This window comes from Nerophis lumbriciformis, linkage group LG23, assembly GCF_033978685.3.
Source record: "Nerophis lumbriciformis linkage group LG23, RoL_Nlum_v2.1, whole genome shotgun sequence".
Lineage (NCBI taxonomy): Eukaryota > Metazoa > Chordata > Actinopteri > Syngnathiformes > Syngnathidae > Nerophis > Nerophis lumbriciformis.
Window position 1 is genome coordinate 42,089,161 of NC_084570.2, and position 21,320 is coordinate 42,110,480.

Here is a 21,320-nt window from a genome sequence, read left to right on the forward strand (position 1 = left end):
GGGGCAGCCAGTGTGGAAAGCACACCTGAACAGGTACACAAGTCACACGCGGGAACTGGGGGGGTCCATCGAGGTCAATTCATATGTCACCTATGTGTGTTATGCTGCTATTGACAACACACTGCTAATAATATCTGGCTAACCAATAAACGTGGTAAGCGCTGACGTTTACAATATCATGCTAAGAGCAAAAAGCTAACAAATAACATGCTAGTTTCTCGCAGTTCGCGAGTACGCTCACTTCCTAGTGCCTCTTCCGGGCGTGACTATGTTTTGGGGAGGGGGGGCGGGGGCCGTCTACTTGCTGCACGGCGTGTGTTCCCAATGGAAAGGCGGAGGAAGAGCCGCTCGGCGAACGTCTTTTTGAGGCGTATGCGGTATCAAACGTGAACACGGCCGGGGTTACTCACCGAGAGGCTTAGCCCCGGTGTCACCTGGCTTATCTTTGGCTCGGTTCAGCGTGTTGGCGTGGAGGATTCTTCTCGCTCCCAGTAATCCGCCGCCATGTTGCTTTTCCGCACATCCGTGGCGTCACAACACGCCCCCTCGCGCATCTTTCAAAGGAACACTTCAAAAACGATTTCAAAAGAATGTATTGTCAACGTATGACAAATTCACGACGAACATCGACAATGTTCAACAAATGTACAAAAAAAATTTTTAATTAAAAAAAAAATGTTTTTTTTCCCCCTACACTTTGTATCTTTACAGTCAAGAGAAATATATTATTGTCCTTCCAGCAACATAATAACGGCACGTGACTTTATGTCGCAAACTCACTGTTGCCCCCTACAGGAGGTTCATATAGTCCACTGCTCTTCAAAATAAAAGCCTGTGTAAGTCAAACCGACAGGAGTATTTATTGTACAGAAAGATGCTAAGGCTGATGGCTGTTAAAAATCTTTGCCAGCAAGGAGACATTTGATTGGCTCTTGTGCTGGTGGAGGCGGTCCTTGTCCTGCTGCTTCTTGCTCATTGCGTCTTTTCGTTTCTTCTTCTTCTTCTGGATCTCCTCCTCCGTTTGCCGCTGTGTGAAGTCCCAGGTGCGCTCCTCCACCTGGCGAGAACAAATGTTGTCTTTTTGACCTCCTCCCTACACACGTTACATGCGCGGATGGAATTATAGACAAGCGTACCTGCTGTGCGTCGTCCTTCTTCTTTCTCTTCCTCACTTTGTCCATGTGAGCGCTCTTGTCCACGGTGTCCAGGTAGAAGTTGGTTTCCCTCTTGGCCTGTGACACTTCAGTCCGCAGACGCTGCTTTAGAACCATCTGCTCGTAGGCCAGACGCTCGCTCAGGTGTGTCCACTGGAACCTGTGCAGGTACTGCGACACCAAAGTCTTCATCACACCTCCGTCACTGAATGCTAACGTTTGCATGCTAACAGTTAGCATATGTCAAGTACCAAGTTGTATGACTTTGGAGTAAACGGTTACAACATTTGCTAAAATAGTAAGCATGCTAACAGTGAACATATATCAAGTACCAAGTTATAGGACTCTGGGGAAAACAGTTACGAAATTTGCCAAAAAGGTTAGCATGCTAACATCAGCATCCTATCAGTTAACATTTATCAAGTACCGAGTTATAGGACTCTGGGGAAAACAGTTACAAAATTTGCCAAAAAGGTTAGCATGCTGACCGTTAAAGGGGAACATTATCACCAGACCTATGTAAGCGTCAATATATACTTTGATGTTGCAGAAAAAAGACCATATATTCTTTTAACCGATTTCCGAACTCTAAATGGGTGAATTTTGGCGAATTAAACGCCTTTCTATTATTCGCTCTCGGAGCGATGACGTCACAATGTGACGTCACATCGGGAAGCAATCCGCCATTTTCTCACTTTCGTCGGTGTGTTGTCGGAGGGTGTAACAACACGAACAGGGACGGATTCAAGTTGCACCAGTGGCCCAAAGATGCGAAAGTGGCAAGAAATTGGACGAAATTTGTTCAAAATACGAGGGTGTGGGGAAAGCCGACGAAATAGTCAGTCGTTTGTTCCGCACACTTTACCGACGAAAGCTATGCTACGACAGAGATGGCAAGAATGTGTGGATATCCTGCGACACTCAAAGCAGATGCATTTCCAACGATAAAGACCCTAGCTTCCCTGGCCTGCTGACATCAACTCCAAAACTGGACAGATCAGCTTTCAGGAAAAGACAGCGGATGAGGGTATGTCTACAGAATATATTAATTGATGAAAACTTTATTCATTACTCGCGGTTTTACGTAAATGATTATACATAAACTGTGTTTACCAATAATTTAGCTTAAAAACATTTATTTTTTTCAATCATTCGAGTAGTCTTGTGTAATGCAGTATTTTGTGTCTATTTAGGTATGGTTAACCTGAGTGCTGAAATCGTGGAAAAATATATGTTCTTAGCGCGCCTGAAATGGGCTGTCTGCACTCTCAAAGTGCATGTTGTTGCCAAATGTATTTCATATGCTGTAAACCTAGTTCATAGTTGTTAGTTTCCTTTAATGCCAAACAAACACATACCAATCGTTGGTAAGAAGGCGATCGCCGAATTCGTCCTCGCTTTCTTCCGTGTCGCTGGCTGTCGTGTCGTTTTCGTCGGTTTCGCTTGCATACGGTTCAAACCGATATGGCTCAATAGCTTCAGTTTCTTCTTCAATTTCGTTTTCGCTACCTGCCTCCACACTACAACCATCCGTTTCAACACATGCGTAATCTGTTGAATCGCTTAAGCCGCTGAAATCCGAGTCTGAATCCGAGCTAATGTCGCTATATCTTGCTGTTCTATCCGCCATGTTTGTTTGTATTGGCATCACTGTGTGACGTCACAGGAAAATGGACGGGTGTATATAACGATGGTTAAAATCAGGCACTTTGAAGCTTTTTTTAGGGATATTGCGTGATGGGTAAAATTTGGAAAAAAACTTCGAAAAATAAAATAAGCCACTGGGAACTGATTTTTAATGGTTTTAACCCTTCTGAAATTGTGATAATGTTCCCCTTTAACGTACTGTATTTTCCGGACCATAGGGCGCACCGGATTATAAGGCGCACTGCCAATGAATGGACTGTTTTTGATCTTTTTTTTCATATATAAGGCACACCGGATTATAGGGCGCATTAAAGGAGTCATATTATAATTTTTTTCTAAATGTAAAATACTTCCTTGTGGTCTACATAACATGTTCTTTGGTCAAAATGTTGCATAAATGATGTTTTACAGATCTTCAAGCCGCTTCCTGACAATTGCTTCAGGATGTGGCGTTTTGTGGGCGGTCTTATTTACGTGGCTCACTTTCGGCAGCGTCTTCTCTCCGTCATCTTTGTCTTACCTTATACACACACTATAATAACACTCGTATGTTGAAGCACATCAAACGGTGCAGCCTACTCTTCTCTCTTGTGTTTGACTGCCATCTACTGGTCACACTTATCATTACACCATGTACCAAATAAAATTGCTTCGAGGTGGGTAAGCTCAACCAAATGTATTCCTTACATTAGGCGCACCGGGGTTATAAGGCGCACTGTCGAGTTTTGAGGGAAAAAAAGGATTTTAAGTGCGCCTTATAGTCCGGAAAATACGGTATATCAAGTACCAAGTTATATGACTCTGAGGAAAATGGTTACAAAACTTTCCAAAAACATTAGCATGCTAATGTTATCATACTAGCATGCTAACAATAACATGTGACACGTGCCAAGTTTTATGACTCTGGGGTGTACGGCGGCAAAATTGGCTGAAAAAAGTTAGCATATGTCAAGTACCAAGTTTGCAAAAAACTAACCATAGCATGCTAACAGTCAACATATATCAAGTACCAAGTTATATGACTCTGAGGAAAATGGTTACAAAACTTTCCAAAAACATTAGCATGCTAATGTTATCATACTAGCATGCTAACAATAACATGTGTCACGTGCCAAGTTTTATGACTCTGAGGTGTACGGCGGCAAAATTGGCTTAAAAAAGTTTGCATATGTCAAGTACCAAGTTTGCCAAAAACTAACCATAGCATGCTAACAGTCAACATATATCAAGTACCAAGTTATAGGACTCTGAAGAAACCGGTAACAAAATTTGCCTATAGCGTTAACATGCTAACCGTTAACATATCAAGTACCAAGGTAAAATGACACTGGGGAAAACGGCTACAAAATTTTCCAAAAATGTTAGCATGCTAATTTTAACATATTAGAATGCTTATGTTGGCATGCTCACGGTTAGCATGTGTAGCATACCAAGTTATAGGACTCTAAAGGTGTACGGCGGCATAATTGGCCAAAAAAAAGTTAGCATATGTCTCGTGCCAAGTTATGTAATTCTGGGGTAAATGGTTACAAAATGTTTCCCGAAAATTTAGCACACTAACATTAGCATACTAATAGTAAAAATATATCAAGTACCAAGTTATATGACTTTGGGGTTAACAGTTACATTTGCCAAAAAAGTTAGCATGCGAACAGTTAACATATATCAAGTACCAAGTTATATGACTCTGGGAAAAACGGTTACAAAATTTGCCAAAAAAAAGTTTGCATGCTAACATTAACATGCTAACAGTTAACATACGCCAAGTACCAAGTTATGACTTGAGGGAAAATAGTCAAAAAATGTTCCTAAAATGTTAGCATGCTAATGTTATCATACTAGCATGCTAACATTAGCATGCTCACGGTTAGCATGTGTCTCGTACTAAGCTATATGACTCTGAGATCTATGGCGGTTATCATATGTCAAGTACCAAGTTATGTGATTTTAGTGTAAACGGTTACAACATTCGCCAAAATAGTTAGCATGCTAACGTTAGCATTATCACTTTTGATATGAACCAAAATCTATATGGTGATATATATTGCATATCAGTTGCTGTCAAATGTACAAACTCATGTTCACTTCACCTTTTTGCTCTTTGCTCCATTAACCAGTGCACTATTGTCTTATTAGCCTTGCACATACTAGTTATTTAAGCACTTGTTTATAGTTTTAGTTTATACATTGAACAATTAGAGCACATTCTACCAAGACCAATTCCTTGTATGTTAAACATACTTGGTCAATAAAGCTGTTTATGATTCTAATATTGCCTAATTTCTGGTTGTATTACCGTATTTTTCTGACTGTAAGTCGCAGTTTTTTCATAGTTTGGCCGGGGTGCGACTTATACTCAGGAGCGACTTATGTGTGAAATTATTAACACATTACCGTAAAATATCAAATAACATTATTTAGGTCATTCACGTAAGAGACTAGACGTATAAGATTTCATCGGATTTAGCGATTAGGAGTGACAGATTGTTTGGTAAACGTATAGCATGTTCTATATGTTATAGTTATTTGAATGACTCTTACCATAATATGTTACGTTAACATACCAGGCACGTTCTCAGTTGGTTATTTATGCGTCATATAACGTACACTTATTCAGCCTGTTGTTCACTATTCTTTATTTATTTTAAATTGCCTTTCAAATGTCTATTCTTGGTGTTGGGTTTAATCAAATAAATGTCCCCAAAAAGTGCGACTTATATATGTTTTTTTCCTTCTTTATCATGCATTTTCGGCTGGTGCGACGTATACTCCGGAGCGACTTATACTCCGAAAAATACGGTAATTCCTCAAAACTAGTATTAATCTACTGGTAAAATCTGCTTACATGTTTCTAGCTACACTTCTGTTCAAATGTAATAAACACTTACCGTATTTTCCGCACCATAAGCCGCCCTGGGTTATAAGCCGCGCCTTCAATGAACGGCATATTTCAAAACTTTGTCCACCTATAAGCCGCCCCGTGTTATAAGCCGCATCTAACTGCGCTAAAGGAATGTCAAAAAAACAGTCAGATAGGTCAGTCAAACTTTAATAATATATTAAAAACCAGCGTGATGTGGGCGCGCATGGAGTCGTATATCAACATGGACGGAGCTGCGTGAAAAAAGCCACCCGGCCTCTTCGCGTAAACTTACCTTAACCACTCGCTCATCTTTTCTTCATCCATCCATCCCTTCGAGTTAGCTTTTATGATGACGCCGGCTGGAAAGGTCTCTTTTGGCAAGGTCTTCCTTTTGAATATCACCATGGGTGGAAATTTCTGGCCATTAGCATGGCAAGCTAGAACCACAGTGAAGGATGACTTCTCATTCCCTGTGGTGCGAATATTCACCGTACGTGCTCCCGTTGTATCCACAGTGCGGTTCACAGGAATATCAAAAGTCAGTGGAACCTCGTCCATGTTGATAATGTTCTCTGGCCGGATCTTTTTTTCAGCTATCTTGTTTTTACAATATGCACGGAAAGTAGCCAGCTTTTCTTGAAAGTCTTTAGGCAGTTGCTGTGAAATAGTAGTCCGTGTGCGGATGGAGGGATTGCGTCTTTTCATGAACCGGAAACCTGTCGCTTAGTAGGAGCCATTTTGTGGTCTTTACAGATGTAAACACACAAAGGAAATGAAACGTAATATCCGCGCGCTTTTTCTTCTTCTACGCGGGCGGGTGGTTGCTTACAGTAGAAGAAGAAGCGCTTCCTGTTCTATGGGGGCGGGTGCTTACCTTGGCGGTTGCTTGCGTAGAAGAAGAAGCACTTCCTCTTCTACGGGGAAAAAAGATGGCGGCTGTTTACCGTAGTTGCGAGACCGAAACTTTATGAAAATGAATCTTAATATTAATCCATATATAAAGCGCACCGGGTTATAAGCCGCACTGTCAGCTTTTGAGTAAATTTGTGGTTTTTAGGTGCGGCTAATAGTGCGGAAAATACGGTACTCTTCTTTTGTTTTCACACTTATTAGTTCCGAGTGACACAACAAATTTGGGCTATCGATCTAATACCAAGTAGTTACAGGGGCAGTATAAAATGCATAATGGTAGTAGGAAAATGTCTATCGTCAGCTAAATGTATATAATTTATGTCACTGTTTCCCACACATTCATTTATTTGTGGCGGCCCACCACGAAAGAATTACGTCCGCCAAAAATAGATTTTCCGGCTTTTGACTCGCTCGACCACTCATAAAAGCAATGGGACTCTGTCTGTGAATGTGGCTTGTAGTAACAATTCCGGTGCAGTAGGTGGCGGGAGCCTACAATGCATTGTAACTTTGCCAATAGCACTTAATTCACCTCGTGGGCCAGAAGAAGAAGAAGACGACGACGACGAAGTAAAAGAAGAACGGACCGACCGGATCAAAAATACGAGGGTAAGACGTCTTGGCAAACAAGTTCAAAAGTGGTCCGGACCTGTGCAGTGTGCAGCACCGACTCGGATTTTCTTAATTTTTATTTTCGGGATTTGAATGCATTTATTTTGAAAGGACAGCTGGAGAGAGACGGGGAGGGGAGAGAGGGTGAGAGGGGGGATTGACGCGGAGCAAAGCGACTGTCAGGTGGGATCGAACTGGGTCGCCGCAGCGGGTGCTCTACCAAGTGAGATAGGTTATAGATGCATCGCTCGCGGCTCGTCATATATTTAACGTTAATCCGCGATTTCACCGAGCGTTTCACTGACGGTGAGCAGCCTGACGCTGCTTCATTAACACCGCCGCTGTTTGACTCGGGGGCCGGGGCAGACGCACGCAGTAACAGTCACCTGTTACCATACCGACGAGCTAACGTGTCCAGGTTATAACCCTGTTGTCAATAAACACACGTGGAGACGGTGCTTCAGATACTGCATTAATACTGAAGCTAAATTGTCCACTGTCCACTGCAGCATGTGAATGCAATGAGAAGAATAAAATCTGAGCCAACCAGCTGTTAAAATGTTGTCCAGGTTAATGTTTTGGCCATTAAAAGCCCTTCATTTCAAGATTTCAACTATGATCGGGCTTTAAACAGGTGGCTGACCTGTTCAGATGGGTGTGACTGCTACTGGTCAAATAATGTGAAATAGCATTTAATTTTACATGTATGCAATGCCATTTAAATGTAATTATAGATAATAATAATAATAATAATACTAATAATAATAAATACTGTGTAGTGTTGTAAATAGTCAACGGGAAGGATTTTAGTAAGATACAAGCCATGAGCACTACACAGCCAGAAAAAAACCTAGGCAGGACAAGTAAAAAATATTGGGGCAAGTAGATTTGAGTAGTCGGGCAAGTAGAAAAAAACCTTAACGTTGAACCCTGCATGTGTTGAGCTGCTGCCGCTTAAGGTTAGACGGCACTGTACATAGAGCGGTTCTGCTCGTTAGTAATAAATTCTAATGTTGGATGTTCACTCCTTCACACAGATGATGTATGCACTAATTAAAGGGGTAGAGCTTTAAGAGACATTTTAGCTTTTATATTTTATAAGATATATTTTTTGTAAGAACCAAAATTAATAAATATATTTCAGTGCATAACTAATTGTTCAAACCTGTATATAAAAATGTACATAAAGTGTTGTAATTATATTCCAACTCCGCGTTCTTCTTGGTCATCGCCGCTGCCGCCGCCACCCCCCACCCCCCGACCACACCACCACAAATAGATGCCTGTCCTGTGGGAAACACTGTACGTCATATGGGGCGGTATAGCTCGGTTGGTAGAGTGGCCGTGCCAGCAACTTGAGGGTTCCAGTTTCGATCCCCGCTTCTGCCAACCTGCCGTTGTGTCCTTGGAAAAAACACTTTACCCACCTGCTCCCAGTGCCACCCACACTGGTTTAAAAATGTAACTTAGATATTGGGTTTCACTATGTAAAGCGCTTTGAGTCACTAGAGAAAAGCGCTGTATAAATATAATTCACTTCACATATATTGTCAAAATAATAGGCAACTTTAGCTACTATCAGTATTGGACTAATACTGGCGTGATGACATATTTTTCAGTTCTCTTCCATGTTTTATTTTGACAAATATATTTTTTTTTTGTTACTTTGTTGACATTGAGTACATTAATATATTGTCTGCAGTCTCAACGTTATTTCTGATCAAACGAGGGTACGTGATAAAAGGTGCCGTCAATTGACTAAACATTGGAATCAGATTGCTGTAGAATAATTTCAACTACTCATGATTACATGTGCTTCATTTTTAATCTATAATCGTGTTATTGTTCTGTCATGGGTTCTTTGTGTTCAAAGGGGCCGTCTGGCTGTTAGTGATGGATGATGATGGATTCATTGCGGTAATTTGATTGTTGGTGTTGTTACATTGTTGCATTTATCTCATGTTAAATTGATCAAATATTTGTTCTCATTGTCGTGTTTTATTCTTATAATCATCACCAATGCATTGAACCCAAAATGATTTGGTCCTATAAACATTTATCGTATTTTACGGACTATAAGGCGCACTTAAAATCCTTTTTTTCCTCAAAACTCAACAGTGCACCTTATAAGCCGGTGCGCCTAATGTATGGCATAATTCTGGTATTGCTTACCGACCTCAACGCAATTTTATTTGGTACATGGTGTAATGATAAGTGTGACCAGTAAATGGCAGTCAAACATAAGACATACGTAAAGACTGCAATATGATGGCAATATGACTCAAGTAAACAACACCAACATTTTATATGTTCCACTGAAAATATCCACTGAAAATATAGAACATTACACACGGCGCTCAAAAATCTATCAAAATGTTTTAGTACGATTTTGGTAAGCTATGAAGCCGCACCGCTTGATGTGCGTCAACATAAGAGTATTATTATGGTGTGTGTATAAGGTAAGACATTATCTGGCATTTTGTTTCGCAACATTATGCAAAAGCAAATTTTCTTACCTTCTAGTACCTACTGATCTGTATATGGAATCTGAATAAGTCCTGAAAAATTGCGCACGTCCGCCTTTGTAGTCCGTGGATACTGATAATTGTCTTCTTTTTCTCTATCTTCTTGTTATGGGACATTCATCCTCCACTGTTGCCATTTCTAATATAAATTAGTGTAAAGTTCTTACTTATATCTGTCAGTAAACTCGCCATGAAAGCGCTAAAACATACCGGTGTAGTGAGTTTACATTATTCACCCAAGAAACTTTAGTTATTAGAGTTCCGGTCGGATGGTTTTTCACGAGACACGTGGTAGTGTTGTTTCCGGATGAAGAGATGCTGCTCCATTATTGATTGAAGTAAAGTTTGAATGTCATTAAAACAGTTACCTCCATCTTTTGACACTTCTTCCACTCCCGTCCTTGCACGCTACACCGCTACAACAAAGATGACGGGGAGAAGACGCTGCCAAAGGTGAGCCACATAAATAAGACCGCCCACAAAACGGCGCATCCTGAAGCGACTGTCAGAAAGCGGCTTGAAGATGATCTGTAAAACATCATCTGTGCAACATTTTGACCAAAGAACCACCATCACATGCTATGTAGACCACAAGGAAGTATTTTACATTTACAAAAAAATAATAATAATATGACTCCTTTTAATGCGCCCTAATTCAGTGCGCCTTATATATGAAAAAAGATTTTTTTTTTTAAATAGACCATTCATTGGCAGTGCGCCTTATAATTCGGTGCGCCATCTAGTCCGGAAAATATGGTAAGTAAAAAGTATTGGCAATATTAGCCCTGTATTTACTCTTTTTATTTATACCAAATCTAGTCGGACCCCTTGTTGCCGGGCAGAATAGTACCTTGATGCACCACAGGTCTGACGTGAATGTCTGGCGTTTCCTTGTGGCCATGGGAGTGTTGTGGAGAGACGCCGCCACTCGCTTGGCCACGCGTTTGTCCCGAAACTCAACCCAGCCCTCGGTGAAGTCGCACCTCCTTGACCCAGCCTTCCTCTTCCGCTTCTTGACCTCTCCGTCTGCAACACAACATGGTGTCACGTACACGCCATCGTCAGGACATACGCATCATTGCCTCGTGTTTGCGTTTGCCTTCGGGTTGCAGGAAAACACGTCCAATCTCGCCGTAGACGGACATCATGTTCCTCAGGTGTTTAGGCCGGAATCTCGGAGGAATGTGACCCAGGTACAAAATCCCTGGAAAACACTTCCTGTCTGAGGAAGAAGTCAGTGCTGCCCCTTTAAGAGTTCTCTTTTTTGGCTTTATTTCTACAGCATCGCCATCATCTCTGATTGTTGTGTCCTCCTCTTCCTCCTCAACAGTCTGCTTCCTGTCCCCCTCTTCCTCTTCAGTTGTCGACCTTCTGTCCTCCTCTTCCTCCTGAGCAGGCATCTTCCTTTGTCTTGTCTGTTCGCTGCAAATCAAAGCAGACTATTATAACCGATGACAGTTACGAAACACTTAAGTGTGATTATCTTATCCGTTTAAATCTCTTGTATTTTTTTTTATAGTAGGCCGCACAGTCACGGCACTTAAATCAATTTTATTTATACAGCATTTCTTACAGGGAGCGCTCACAAAGTGCTTCAAATGGTTAAAATACAAACAGTTTAATCAAAATAGGCATATGCAGCGCTGTATGCTTAGCTAGTAGCACATGTGCTACTATGTCAAAAAAATTAGTAGCACAGAAAAAAATAGTCAGATACCGATATTAAAACTAAAAGTACCGCGGTATCAGTTTTGGTCCATATTGCCCAGCCCTACACGGAGTCATGAGTGAAATTTCCGCCTCAATCACTTGTCCATTTGGTTATGGTTTACGTTTATTTTCAAACATGCACTAAAGATGGGCAAAAATGTTACTTTAGTTTGTTTAAATTTGAATGGATTTTTTTCAAGAGCAAAATGCGATGAAAGGCTTGAAATCCTTATTCGCACATGTGTGACAGGTTTTGTTTTTTTCAAGTCGCAAGGTGTATTTTTAGGCTCATTTGCGAGGAAATTGGTCGCACCTTGCAGCCCTGATATAGTAGGAATGTAGGGATGCGGAGAACGTTCATGTTTTTAAGAGCAGGCTTAAGACCCACCTTTTTGATTTGGCTTTTACCTGATATTCATTATTTTAACTAGTACTTTATTCTTTATCTGTACTCATGGTTCTTATTATTTTACAAGTTTTATTATTTTTATTTTCCAACGTTCCTCAAATGAGCCATCTACCTCAGGGGTTATCGGTTGTGCTTGTGGGGGCGCTTTTGTGTCAGCGTCCTGGTGGCCATGGTCTGATTACCTCCTGGTGCAGATGGCTCCTATGATAGTGTTTACTCACATGTCTCCTCTGTACTCAACCATGCAATCATTTGTCCATATAGTTGCATATGCAGCGCTCAAATTCTACCGCGGCAGCCACGGCAAGTGCCGCAACAGCCCTCGTCATTTGCTGTAATGCCCAAAAAATGTACCAACATTTGCGACAAGAACATGCTGTGACCGCCCTTGACTTTTTACTTGTTAATGGACGAGGGATGTAACGGTATAATGATAATTTGCGATAATTCCCGATGGTTAGTGATACCGTTTAAATGTTTTAATTGAAAAAAAACGTCATTTATTAATGCATTTTCGGCAACACGAAGTCAGGTGCATGCGCACTAGCAGTGTTTGGCTGGATAATCATGGCAGACCAACGACACCGACTTTGCTGCAGAGATTTCCCCTCGGAGTAAACAGAGCCGAGTGCTTGGTTTAACGTCCTTTCCCCTCGCTTCCCGCCGTGCGTTTAAGAGCGCACTGCTGTGTTTAGATGGAGACAGGTGTGGACAATTATGGAGACACTTGTCCCCACACTAAAAGTATACAGCGTAGGAGAAAACTATTTGATGTCTTGCAGCAGGCGATGTGTTGTGAACGTAGTCACAACTTGTTTATAAAGTCTTTACTTTGTTGACTGGGATGTTCACTCCTCTTTTATTTAACTGCTAACTGTATCAGTGTTCAAATAAAATCAATATTGGCTAAAATGTTTTGTCATCTCATCAAATTGAACGCGGGCTGTGAAGATTGTTTATTCGATGTGAGAGGTGTCACTCCGGGTTTTTTTTGTTGGCCAAATTTTTGTACTGAAACACTAGGGAGGCGCTGGAGAAGAACAAAGCTTGTTTATTCGACTTAATCTTCATTAGCCAAACTGCTTTGTGTTTTATTTTGATATCAAAAAGTAAACACCAGTTGTTTTTTTTACATTGTGTTTTTTTCATGTCACTAAGGTGTTACTTCAAAAACATTCATGTGACACATCATTTTGTTAATGTTTTATTGTGTATAGTTAATTCCTATATGACATATTTCTGCTCAAACTCTTAATGGATCTGTTCTGATACAGCATATACATGTACATATAAATGTACATAACTTTAAAAAAAATAAAAGCTCTCTCTATCAAAATGTAAAAAAAGAGACAAAGGCATCATGTAATGACAAAAAGCTGACAAGTTGATGTTATTAAAGAATTAAAAAAACTAATATTCGTCTATAAATACATGGATAATGTTTATCTATAGTCTTTTTATTAGACATTACAAATTACATGATGGTATTACGTTCACACCCCAACACTGCTTTACTTAACAATCAGTAATCATGATTTCAATATTGATAACAATAATCTTAATTATTACTTTGGCCATAATTGGCAGCCCGAGATCTCATACATGAAAGAAAGAAAATAATGTTTGCCTCGGTGCCCTAAAATATGAGCCCTCCTTTAAGGCAACACTTGCCTTGACCTTAAAAAGTTCAAATTTGAGGCCTGCATATGTGTGTATGTTTGTGTTTGGTATCTGTGTGCGTGCGTACGTATGTGATAATGGGGGATATGGGTAATCGGGGTATTGTTTTTAACTTTGTAAAGCACTTTACATTGCATTTCTTTTATGTATGAAAAGCGCTTTATAAATAAAGTTTGATTTGATTTGATGTAACGGTATTGTTGATGCCTGTTTCAAAATCCTTGCAATAATGTCGTGACGTGTGACCGTATCAAACGAAACCTCGGTGGGCATAGTTTTTTTTTCTTGCACTTTTGCTTTGGCCCATCTGAAAATAAACTACATCTCCCAAAATACTCTGCACAGCACGGTGGCGCCGTAAAGGGGAGAAAAAAGAGGAAGCATTCGGGAGAAGTGTGTTCGCAGTTTGGACATTTCATCAAAATCTGTCCATAACTTTTTGAGTTATGTTGCTAAAAAACAGACAAACAAATCCTGGTGAAAACAGAACCTCTTTGGCGGAGGTAATTAAGTCTGCGTACTGCAAAGCAAAGCGCGCTACCTTTGTCACAAGCGTTTCCAAAAAGACATCAAGCCGGTCACCGCCGTGGAGGAATACGAGCAATATAAGAAGCTACTTCATAAATCATCACCAGGGACATATATATTTAAGCCAGTGAGTGAATTATATTTATATAGCGCTTTTCCCTAAAGGTAAAATTGTCAAGTTAACTTGTCTGAGGAACAGCATTTTCTAAAATGATATGAAAAATGTCCACTGCAGAGGGCACTCATAAAGTAAACGTTGAAAGACTAACTGTTTTATTGTTTTTCACTTTTACATGGTCACTTTAGAGACACTCAACTGTAAGTTTTGGTATTGTAACTATTTTCTTGTAACAGTGGATGTAGCAGCACTATTCGTTGAACTTGAAATACATATTAGTATAGTAAAATAAAAATATGATTAGAACATTTGAGCATTAGGTTTGTTTTATATTCCTGCCACTTCATTTTACACACGATGGCATTTTTACCAAGCCTTTTTTGGGTCGATACCACAATATTATCGTACCGTGGCCTTATATCGTTACATCCCTAGCATCTAGTATGATGCAACAACATATGATAATAAAAAATAATGAATGTATCTAAAAATGATAATGGAATATTACTGAAATGCTCACTTAAAACAAATGTTTTTACCTGCCTTATAAAATGTCCAGAGAAGAGAAAGCACGTCTTACTTGACGTTGTTTTTAGGGAAACTTTCAACACGATACGATAGAACTAAAAAGCAGAGCTTGGAATTATATCAATATTTGTATAAAACTGATGGCACTACATTTATACCGCTGTTACATCTACACGAGTGTTTGTACACCGCTAAATACGAAGAATATTTAAGAATCTCACCGAGAAAACACTCGTCTGCGTGCTCGAAAGTCGCGTGTTGATGACGAAATAAATCGATGACGCACTTCCGTTTAGAACATATTTGCACTTCTTGGTGTTGCTTCCAAAATAAAAGCGTGTTTATCCTTTATTTTGTCTAGGAGCTCATGGCTATTTCGTGATACACAAAAAACACAACGGATTGAAGTAAAGCCTTATAAGATAGACTTTATTCATGCCACAGTGGGGAATTACCACGTTGATGACCCCGCCTTCCCCCGAAAAGGACAAGCGGTAGGTAATGGATGGATGGATGTATGTTTATTATATCTATGTTGGTTTCAGGAAGGTCTTATTTTGGTAGGAATATGTCGCAAAGCGGGCCGGGAGGCGGGACTTCCGGAGCGGCAATGTTAGCAGACAGACATGCAGAGGCCGGTGTCCAGTCTGCCTCTGAGTCCCAGCGTCAAAGTGAAACTGCTCAACGCGGGCTTTCAGATTCTTAATGATGTCGCAGCGGTCACGGCGCTCAACCTTAGTCGAGGTAACCTTTTTTTTTTACTCGTTTTTTGCGTGGCTACAGTAGCTAGACAACACGTATGTCATAATAACGCACAACCATACACACAGCATTTGTCCTGTGGCATTCAGTAGTTTATGGTGTGTTGCTGTCTCATGTTGCACCCCACAAAGTGTTAACACTGTAAGTACTGTACTAATTACGTGCATCTTAGTTGTGTTGATATTAAAAAGTTGAGATCGTTAATGCTATTTAGTAGCATGACTTTAGCAAAGCCAATGTATATTAGCATCAAGCTAGCGCATTTGCTGAAAAGTGGAGCTGTCACGCCAAATTTCTTCCCCCTACAAAAACCTTCCCCCCCTCCATTTACTTCCGGGGTCATTTCCTCTTACGTCATTGACAGCGATCGATAACACTTCGGCTTTGACTGCCCGTCGCTGGAAGGATACTTGTTTTTTTTTATTTTATTTAATTTTTTATAATATAGGGTTAACAAAACATCTGTATTAATCGGACAAATTAACTTAATATTTTTTGCACGTTACCACGATGACAGAAGTTCCCAGCAGCGGCCCTAACACTCCGCCTGAAATGTTCCCTAACACTCCGCCTGGAATTTTTCGAAGCCTGCTGGTGTTTGACATAAGTCCCCTGGGAAAGATAAAGACAAATGTCATTCAGCGACACCACCATTTTCAGGAGATTTGGATTCTATCGATCGCTGTCAATGACGTAAGAGGAAATGACGTAAGTAGGAGGAAATGACATAAGAGGAAATGACCCCGGAAGTAAATGGGGGGGGGTTTATGTTGGAGCGTATTTTTTTAGTCAGTCTCTTTGTCGGCATTAAAAGGTGCTACATTACCTAGAAGCAGTTTGGCTGAGCAACCCAGGTACCAAAACATGGCAGGATTCGGATAAGGATTCGGTCTGTGCCAAAAAAAGTATCTAATTCGGTACCCATTTCTAATTACAGTACAGTATTTGTCTCATGTTCTATTATTATGTTGTGCTGATCGATAAATATATTAACCAACTGGGTTAAGGGTAAACAATGCTATCAACAACAACATGGCGGTTAATCAAATCCTGCCTCATCAATTACACACCCACACATGGGTGAGCCTATGATGTGAGAGATGTCAAAGGGCGAGACGTACTCGTACTCAACGGGACTCGGCGCGCCACCTAATGCTAACAAGACTGCTATCAGCAGTGGAGAGGAACTTTGTTAACGCGCTTCATCTTCAACATCGTTAGCTTTTGTCCCGAGCGATTTTGAATGACGGCACGGGACACGCAATGCTAATGGTCACAGCTGACTAACGTTTGGCAAAACAACTTACGCCCATGGTTTCAGTACTTGGAAGCCCAGTTCTAACAAGAGGAATTACCCAGGATGTGATGAGATACTTCCACGTCATAGCCGTGTTGTAGTGGCCGGGTGAATTCTCCAGGCAGTAGAACACACTCAATGCTGCCATATTGGGTGACAAAATGGCTGTTATTTCATGTTTAGAGGGCTTTAATTATGTTTAAAAACATATTTAAATGTTTTTTTAATGCTCTAACAATTTTTTTTAGACAATAATCCTACTGGGCAAGTCTGGAATCAAGGGACGACTTTAGTGAATATTGTCACAAAGTTTGTTGTTGAAAATGTTTTTCTTTTTTATTCTGATTACAATCATGATCCTTAAGTGTACATGCAAAATGGGATCTTGATATATTTTAAGTAGTATGGAATCTTTTACAAAACGTGCAGTATCGCCCATCACTCATTTCTGTTGCAGAGGCGGGTCTCAGCCAGCGGGAGGCGCTGGAGGTGCTGCAAGCTGTGAGGAAAGAGGGAGGAGCTGACGGAGGTGAAGGAGCTCCTCTGACTGCGCTTGACCTCCTGCAGAAAGAGGAGGAGCTAAGGAGCATCGTGACCTTCTCCTCGCAGCTGGACAGCATGCTCGGAGGAGGACTTCCTGTCGGGAAAACCACAGAAGTCTGCGGCGCACCGGGAGTGGGAAAAACACAACTTTGGTGCGACCGACACACACACACACACACATTCCTGTATTTGTTTCCTTCTTGACACCTCCGAAAAATACCTACCTCTTTAGGACCACCCTTTCTAGATATATAAAGATTTGTATTTACAACATTAATAATATATACATACAATGCATATATAAACAAAGGTAAGCTTTTAGTTTGGGGTACGACGTGGCGCAGTGGGAGAGTGGCTGTCCGCAACCCGAGGGTCCCTGGTTCAATCCCCACCTAGTACCAACCTCGTCATGTCCGTTGTGTCCTGAGCAAGACACTTCACCCTTGCTCCTGATGGGTGCTGGTTAGCGCCTTGCATGGCAGCTCCCTCCATCAGTGTGTGAATGTGTGTGTGAATGGGTAAATGTGGAACTAGTGTCAAAGCGCTTTGAGTACCTTGAAGGTAGAAAAGCGCTATACAAGTACAACCCATTTATCATTTATTAGTGAATAATTATAATTTTTTTGTAATTGTTTTTTAATCTTCATTGTTTATTTCAATTTAATACAGTATGGGTCTATATACATATTTATTTATTTAAAAAAAAAAAATTTTGGCCAAAGGGGGTGCATTTCAATTTCTTACACACACTTGTTATTTCATATGTTGGCCAGAGGGGAAGCACTTTAAATTTTTTACACACACTTGTTATTTCATATGTTGACCAGAGGGGGAGCACTTTTAAAAGCGACACACAGTCAATTTGAAAAATCCCTCCTTTTTGGGACCACCCTCATTTTGATGGATTTCACCACCAGGGGTGCAAATGAGACATTCTCTATTAGATGCAATGGTTTTCTCTATTGGGACCATGATTTATGTCCTAACTTGTTCACACCTCCTCATATGGAAGCTACTTTTCCTTGTTGTTGTCTCAAGAAGGGTAGAAATACAAGAACACACGCACACACACATTAAATGTGACACAGGTGTGTTCAGTCTGCAGTTGGCGGTGGACGTCCAGGTGCCGGCGTGCTTCGGCGGTCTCGGAGGTCAGGCGGTCTTCATCGACACGGAAGGAAGCTTCGTCGTTCAACGAGTCGTCGACATCGCCACCGCCGCCGTCCGCCATTGCTCCATGTTAGCGGACGACGCGGACCAGCGAGATGCCATGACCACCTTTAACGTGGACAACATCCTGTCCAACATCTTCCTGGTACGGCGCGACATACTCGCCACCTGATCGGAAGTGATGCAAGGTGATCATGTTCTGGTCTTGGTGTGCTTCAGGTGCGCTGCCATGACTACGTGGAGCTCCTCGCCGAGGTCTACCTGCTGCCCGACTTCCTGTCTGCTCACCCTCAGGTCCGCCTCCTCGTGATTGACAGCGTGGCCTTTCCCTTCCGACAGCTTTTCGACGAGCTGTCGCAGCGGACACGCCTCCTCAACGGCCTCGCCCAGCAGCTCATCTCCATGGCAACCAAGCACAACGTGGCCGTGGTCCTGACCAACCAGATGACCACGAGGCTGCGAGGCGGACACTCCCAGCTCGTCCCCGCACTGGGGGAGAGCTGGGGCCACGCCCCCACCCTGAGACTCCTCCTGCGGTGGGCGGGCTCACAGAGGCAGGCCACCATCTTTAAATCTCCACACCACATGGAGGCCACGGTCAGCTACCAAATCACGTCGGACGGTTTCAGAGACATTGACCAATCGGAGCAGCAGCCGAGCAAACGCCCCCGAACGCTCCCCGACCAGTCGGCTGCCTGCTCGAGCAAACGGATGCAGTTGACTGGCTAAAGCTGCAGTTGTTTTCAGCCAATCAGAGAGAGACATGATGAAGACCATGTTTCTTTGCAAAGGTGAATAAGATGTCATTACAAAACAATGTATTTACTTTTTAAACCCATGCCTTATTAAAAGTCCAACTGGTGTCTAAAGACCTTTTAATCAATCCAAAGAAAAATACTTAGTGCAACCAGTCTCTACAGATTTCAGTTAGTCCAACTGGTCTCCAAAGACTCATTAGTCAACCCAAGACACATTAGTAAGTCCCAAGTTGTCTTGAAAGATCTAAGTTTAGTGAGTCCAAGTGGTCTCCAAGGAGTGGACTCCTTTAGTCAATCCAAATACTCTTTCCGAAGTGCTCCTTATCATTACAGACTGTTTAGTAAGTCCAAGTTGTCTCTAAAAAATTGAATCAATCCAACTAGTCTTTAAAGACTTCTTAGTACAAGCAACTTGTCTCTAAAAGACTCTAGTCAAACGTAAGACTCTTTAGTAAGTCCAACTGGATGTATGGATAAGTGAAAGTGGTCTCTATAGAGCTAGCTATTTAATTAATCCAAAGACTCTACTAAGTGCTTTTCGTCTTTACGGACTAATTAGGAAGTCCTAGTTGTCTCTAAAGACTAATCAACCTAATTAGATTTCAAAGACTCCTTAGTAAGTGCAACTTGTCCCTACCGACTCTTTATGTCCAACTAGCCTTGAAAGACTGTTTAGTAAGTCCAAGTGATGTCTAAAGACTCTCAAAAATACTATTTAAAAGGGGAACTATTCTCTCCAGACTTCAGGAAGTCCAAGTAGTTTCTAAAGAGTAGACTCTTAGTCAACCCAAATACTTTTTACTGAGTGTTACTTGTCTCTACTGACGTCTCGTCTGCCGTAATTGCTGTTTACGGCAGACGAACTGCTTTACGGTAGACGAAATGCTGTTGTTGTGTGTTGTTGCCGCGCTGGGAGGACGTTAATGAAACTGTCTAACAATAAACCCACATAAGAAACCAAGAACTCGCCCTCGATCATTCTACAGTTATAACGTGATTGGGCAGGTACGCTGTTTATATTGTGTGCCTGAATTTCGGGAGATTTTAGGGAGAAAATTTGTCCCGGGAGGTTTTCGGGAGAGGCGCTGAATTTCGGGAGTCTCCCGGAAAATCCAGGAGGGTTAGCAAGTATGGAAAATTGTCTCCTGACTCTTTCAAAAGTCCAACTAGTTCTAAAGACTGTTTAGTAAGTCCAAGTTGTCTCTAAAAAATTAATCTATCCAATTAGTCTTCAAAGACTTCTTAGTACAAGCAACTGGTCTCTAAAAGACTCTTTAGTCAAACATAAGACTCTTTAGTAAGTCCAACTAGTCTCCAAAGACTCTTTAGTCAACCCAAGACAAATTAGTAAGTCCAAGTTGTCTTGAAAGATCTAAGTTTAGTGAGTCCACGGGGTCTCCAATGAGTGGACTCTTTACAATCCAAAGACTCTTTCCGAAGTGCTCCTCGTCTCTACAGACTGTTTAGTAAGTCCAAGTTGTCTCTAAAGACTCTTTTAGTCAATCCCAAAACTCTTCAGTAAGTCAATACAAAGACTCCTTAGTAGGTGCAACTTGTCTCTCCCGACTCCTTCAAAAGTCCAACTAGTCTCTAAAGACTGTTAAGTAAGTCCAAGGACAAGCGGTAGAAAATGAATGGATGTATGGATAAGTGAAAGGCTAGCTATTTAATTAATCCAAAGACTCTACTAAGTGCTTTTCGTCTTTACGGACTAATTAGGAAGTCCTAGTTGTCTCTAAAGACTAATCAACCTAATTAGATTTCAAAGACTCCTTAGTAAGTGCAACTTGTCCCTACCGACTCTTTATGTCCAACTAGCCTTGAAAGACTGTTTAGTAAGTCCAAGTGATGTCTAAAGACTCTAATCATCCAAAGAAAAATACTATTTAAAAGAGGAACTATTCTCTCCAGACTTCAGGAAGTCCAAGTAGTTTCTAAAGAGTAGACTCTTAGTCAATCCAAATACTTTTTACTGAGTGTTACTTGTCTCTACTGACTGTTTAGTAAGTCCAGGTTGTCTCTGAAAAATCTAATCAATCCAACTAGTCTTCAAAGACTCTTTCGTAAGTCCAACTGGTCTCTAAAATACTCTTTAGTACCGGTA

At 41.2% G+C, this 21,320-nt stretch overlaps 3 protein-coding genes across 5 annotated transcripts in view; 1 reads left to right on the forward strand and 2 right to left on the reverse strand.

Annotated features, from left to right (window-relative positions):
* The window catches only part of cdk16 (cyclin dependent kinase 16), a 22,048-nt gene extending 21,492 nt beyond the window's left edge, over nt 1-556 (reverse strand). The window contains exons 1-2 of the mRNA XM_061985507.2: nt 411-556; nt 1-25 (exon numbers count right to left, since the gene is read on the reverse strand). The exon at nt 1-25 is cut by the window's left edge and continues 146 nt beyond it. The gene's annotated coding sequence lies outside the window, so the exon portion shown is untranslated. The remainder of the gene's footprint in view (nt 26-410) is intronic.
* A 94-nt stretch (nt 557-650) lies between these two features.
* Nucleotides 651-15,001, reverse strand: abt1 (activator of basal transcription 1). Of its 3 annotated transcripts, none has more exons than XM_061985509.2 (5): nt 14,908-15,001; nt 10,813-11,135; nt 10,564-10,739; nt 1,137-1,325; nt 651-1,057 (listed from the first exon to the last, which is right to left on the reverse strand). In XM_061985509.2, the coding sequence occupies exons 2-5, from the start codon at nt 11,111-11,113 to the stop codon at nt 878-880; spliced, it is 846 nt and encodes a 281-aa protein (XP_061841493.1). In that variant the 5' UTR covers nt 11,114-11,135; nt 14,908-15,001; the 3' UTR covers nt 651-877. The 3 variants fall into 3 exon arrangements, with proteins under 3 accessions (XP_061841493.1, XP_061841494.1, XP_061841492.1); XM_061985510.2 differs by lacking the exon at nt 14,908-15,001 and adding an exon at nt 14,698-14,894; XM_061985508.2 differs by lacking the exon at nt 14,908-15,001 and adding an exon at nt 14,702-14,893.
* Nucleotides 15,002-15,262: 261 nt separating this feature from the next.
* Nucleotides 15,263-20,168, forward strand: rad51c (RAD51 paralog C). The gene is made up of 4 exons (XM_061985377.2): nt 15,263-15,430; nt 17,203-17,440; nt 18,387-18,603; nt 18,678-20,168. Exons 1-4 carry the CDS (start codon nt 15,313-15,315, stop codon nt 19,185-19,187), a joined length of 1,083 nt encoding a protein of 360 aa, XP_061841361.1. The 5' UTR covers nt 15,263-15,312; the 3' UTR covers nt 19,188-20,168.
* The last annotated feature ends 1,152 nt before the right edge of the window (nt 20,169-21,320 follow it).

Bases quoted from the DNA above. Each gene is read 5' to 3' on its own strand.
- abt1 (XM_061985509.2), bottom strand. From the start codon at position 11,113: ATGCCTGCTCAGGAGGAAGAGGAGGACAGAAGGTCGACAACTGAAGAG. The intron at 1,326-10,563 runs GTACTATTCTGC...TTGGTGTCGCAG, and splicing joins CAGACCTGTGGTGCATCAAG to TACCTGCACAGGTTCCAGTG. The intron at 1,058-1,136 runs GTACGCTTGTCT...TGTTCTCGCCAG, and splicing joins AGAAGGACGACGCACAGCAG to GTGGAGGAGCGCACCTGGGA.
- rad51c (XM_061985377.2), top strand. From the start codon at position 15,313: ATGCAGAGGCCGGTGTCCAGTCTGCCTCTGAGTCCCAGCGTCAAAGTG. The intron at 15,431-17,202 runs GTAACCTTTTTT...TTTCTGTTGCAG, and splicing joins GGCGCTCAACCTTAGTCGAG to AGGCGGGTCTCAGCCAGCGG. The intron at 18,604-18,677 runs GTACGGCGCGAC...GGTGTGCTTCAG, and splicing joins TCCTGTCCAACATCTTCCTG to GTGCGCTGCCATGACTACGT.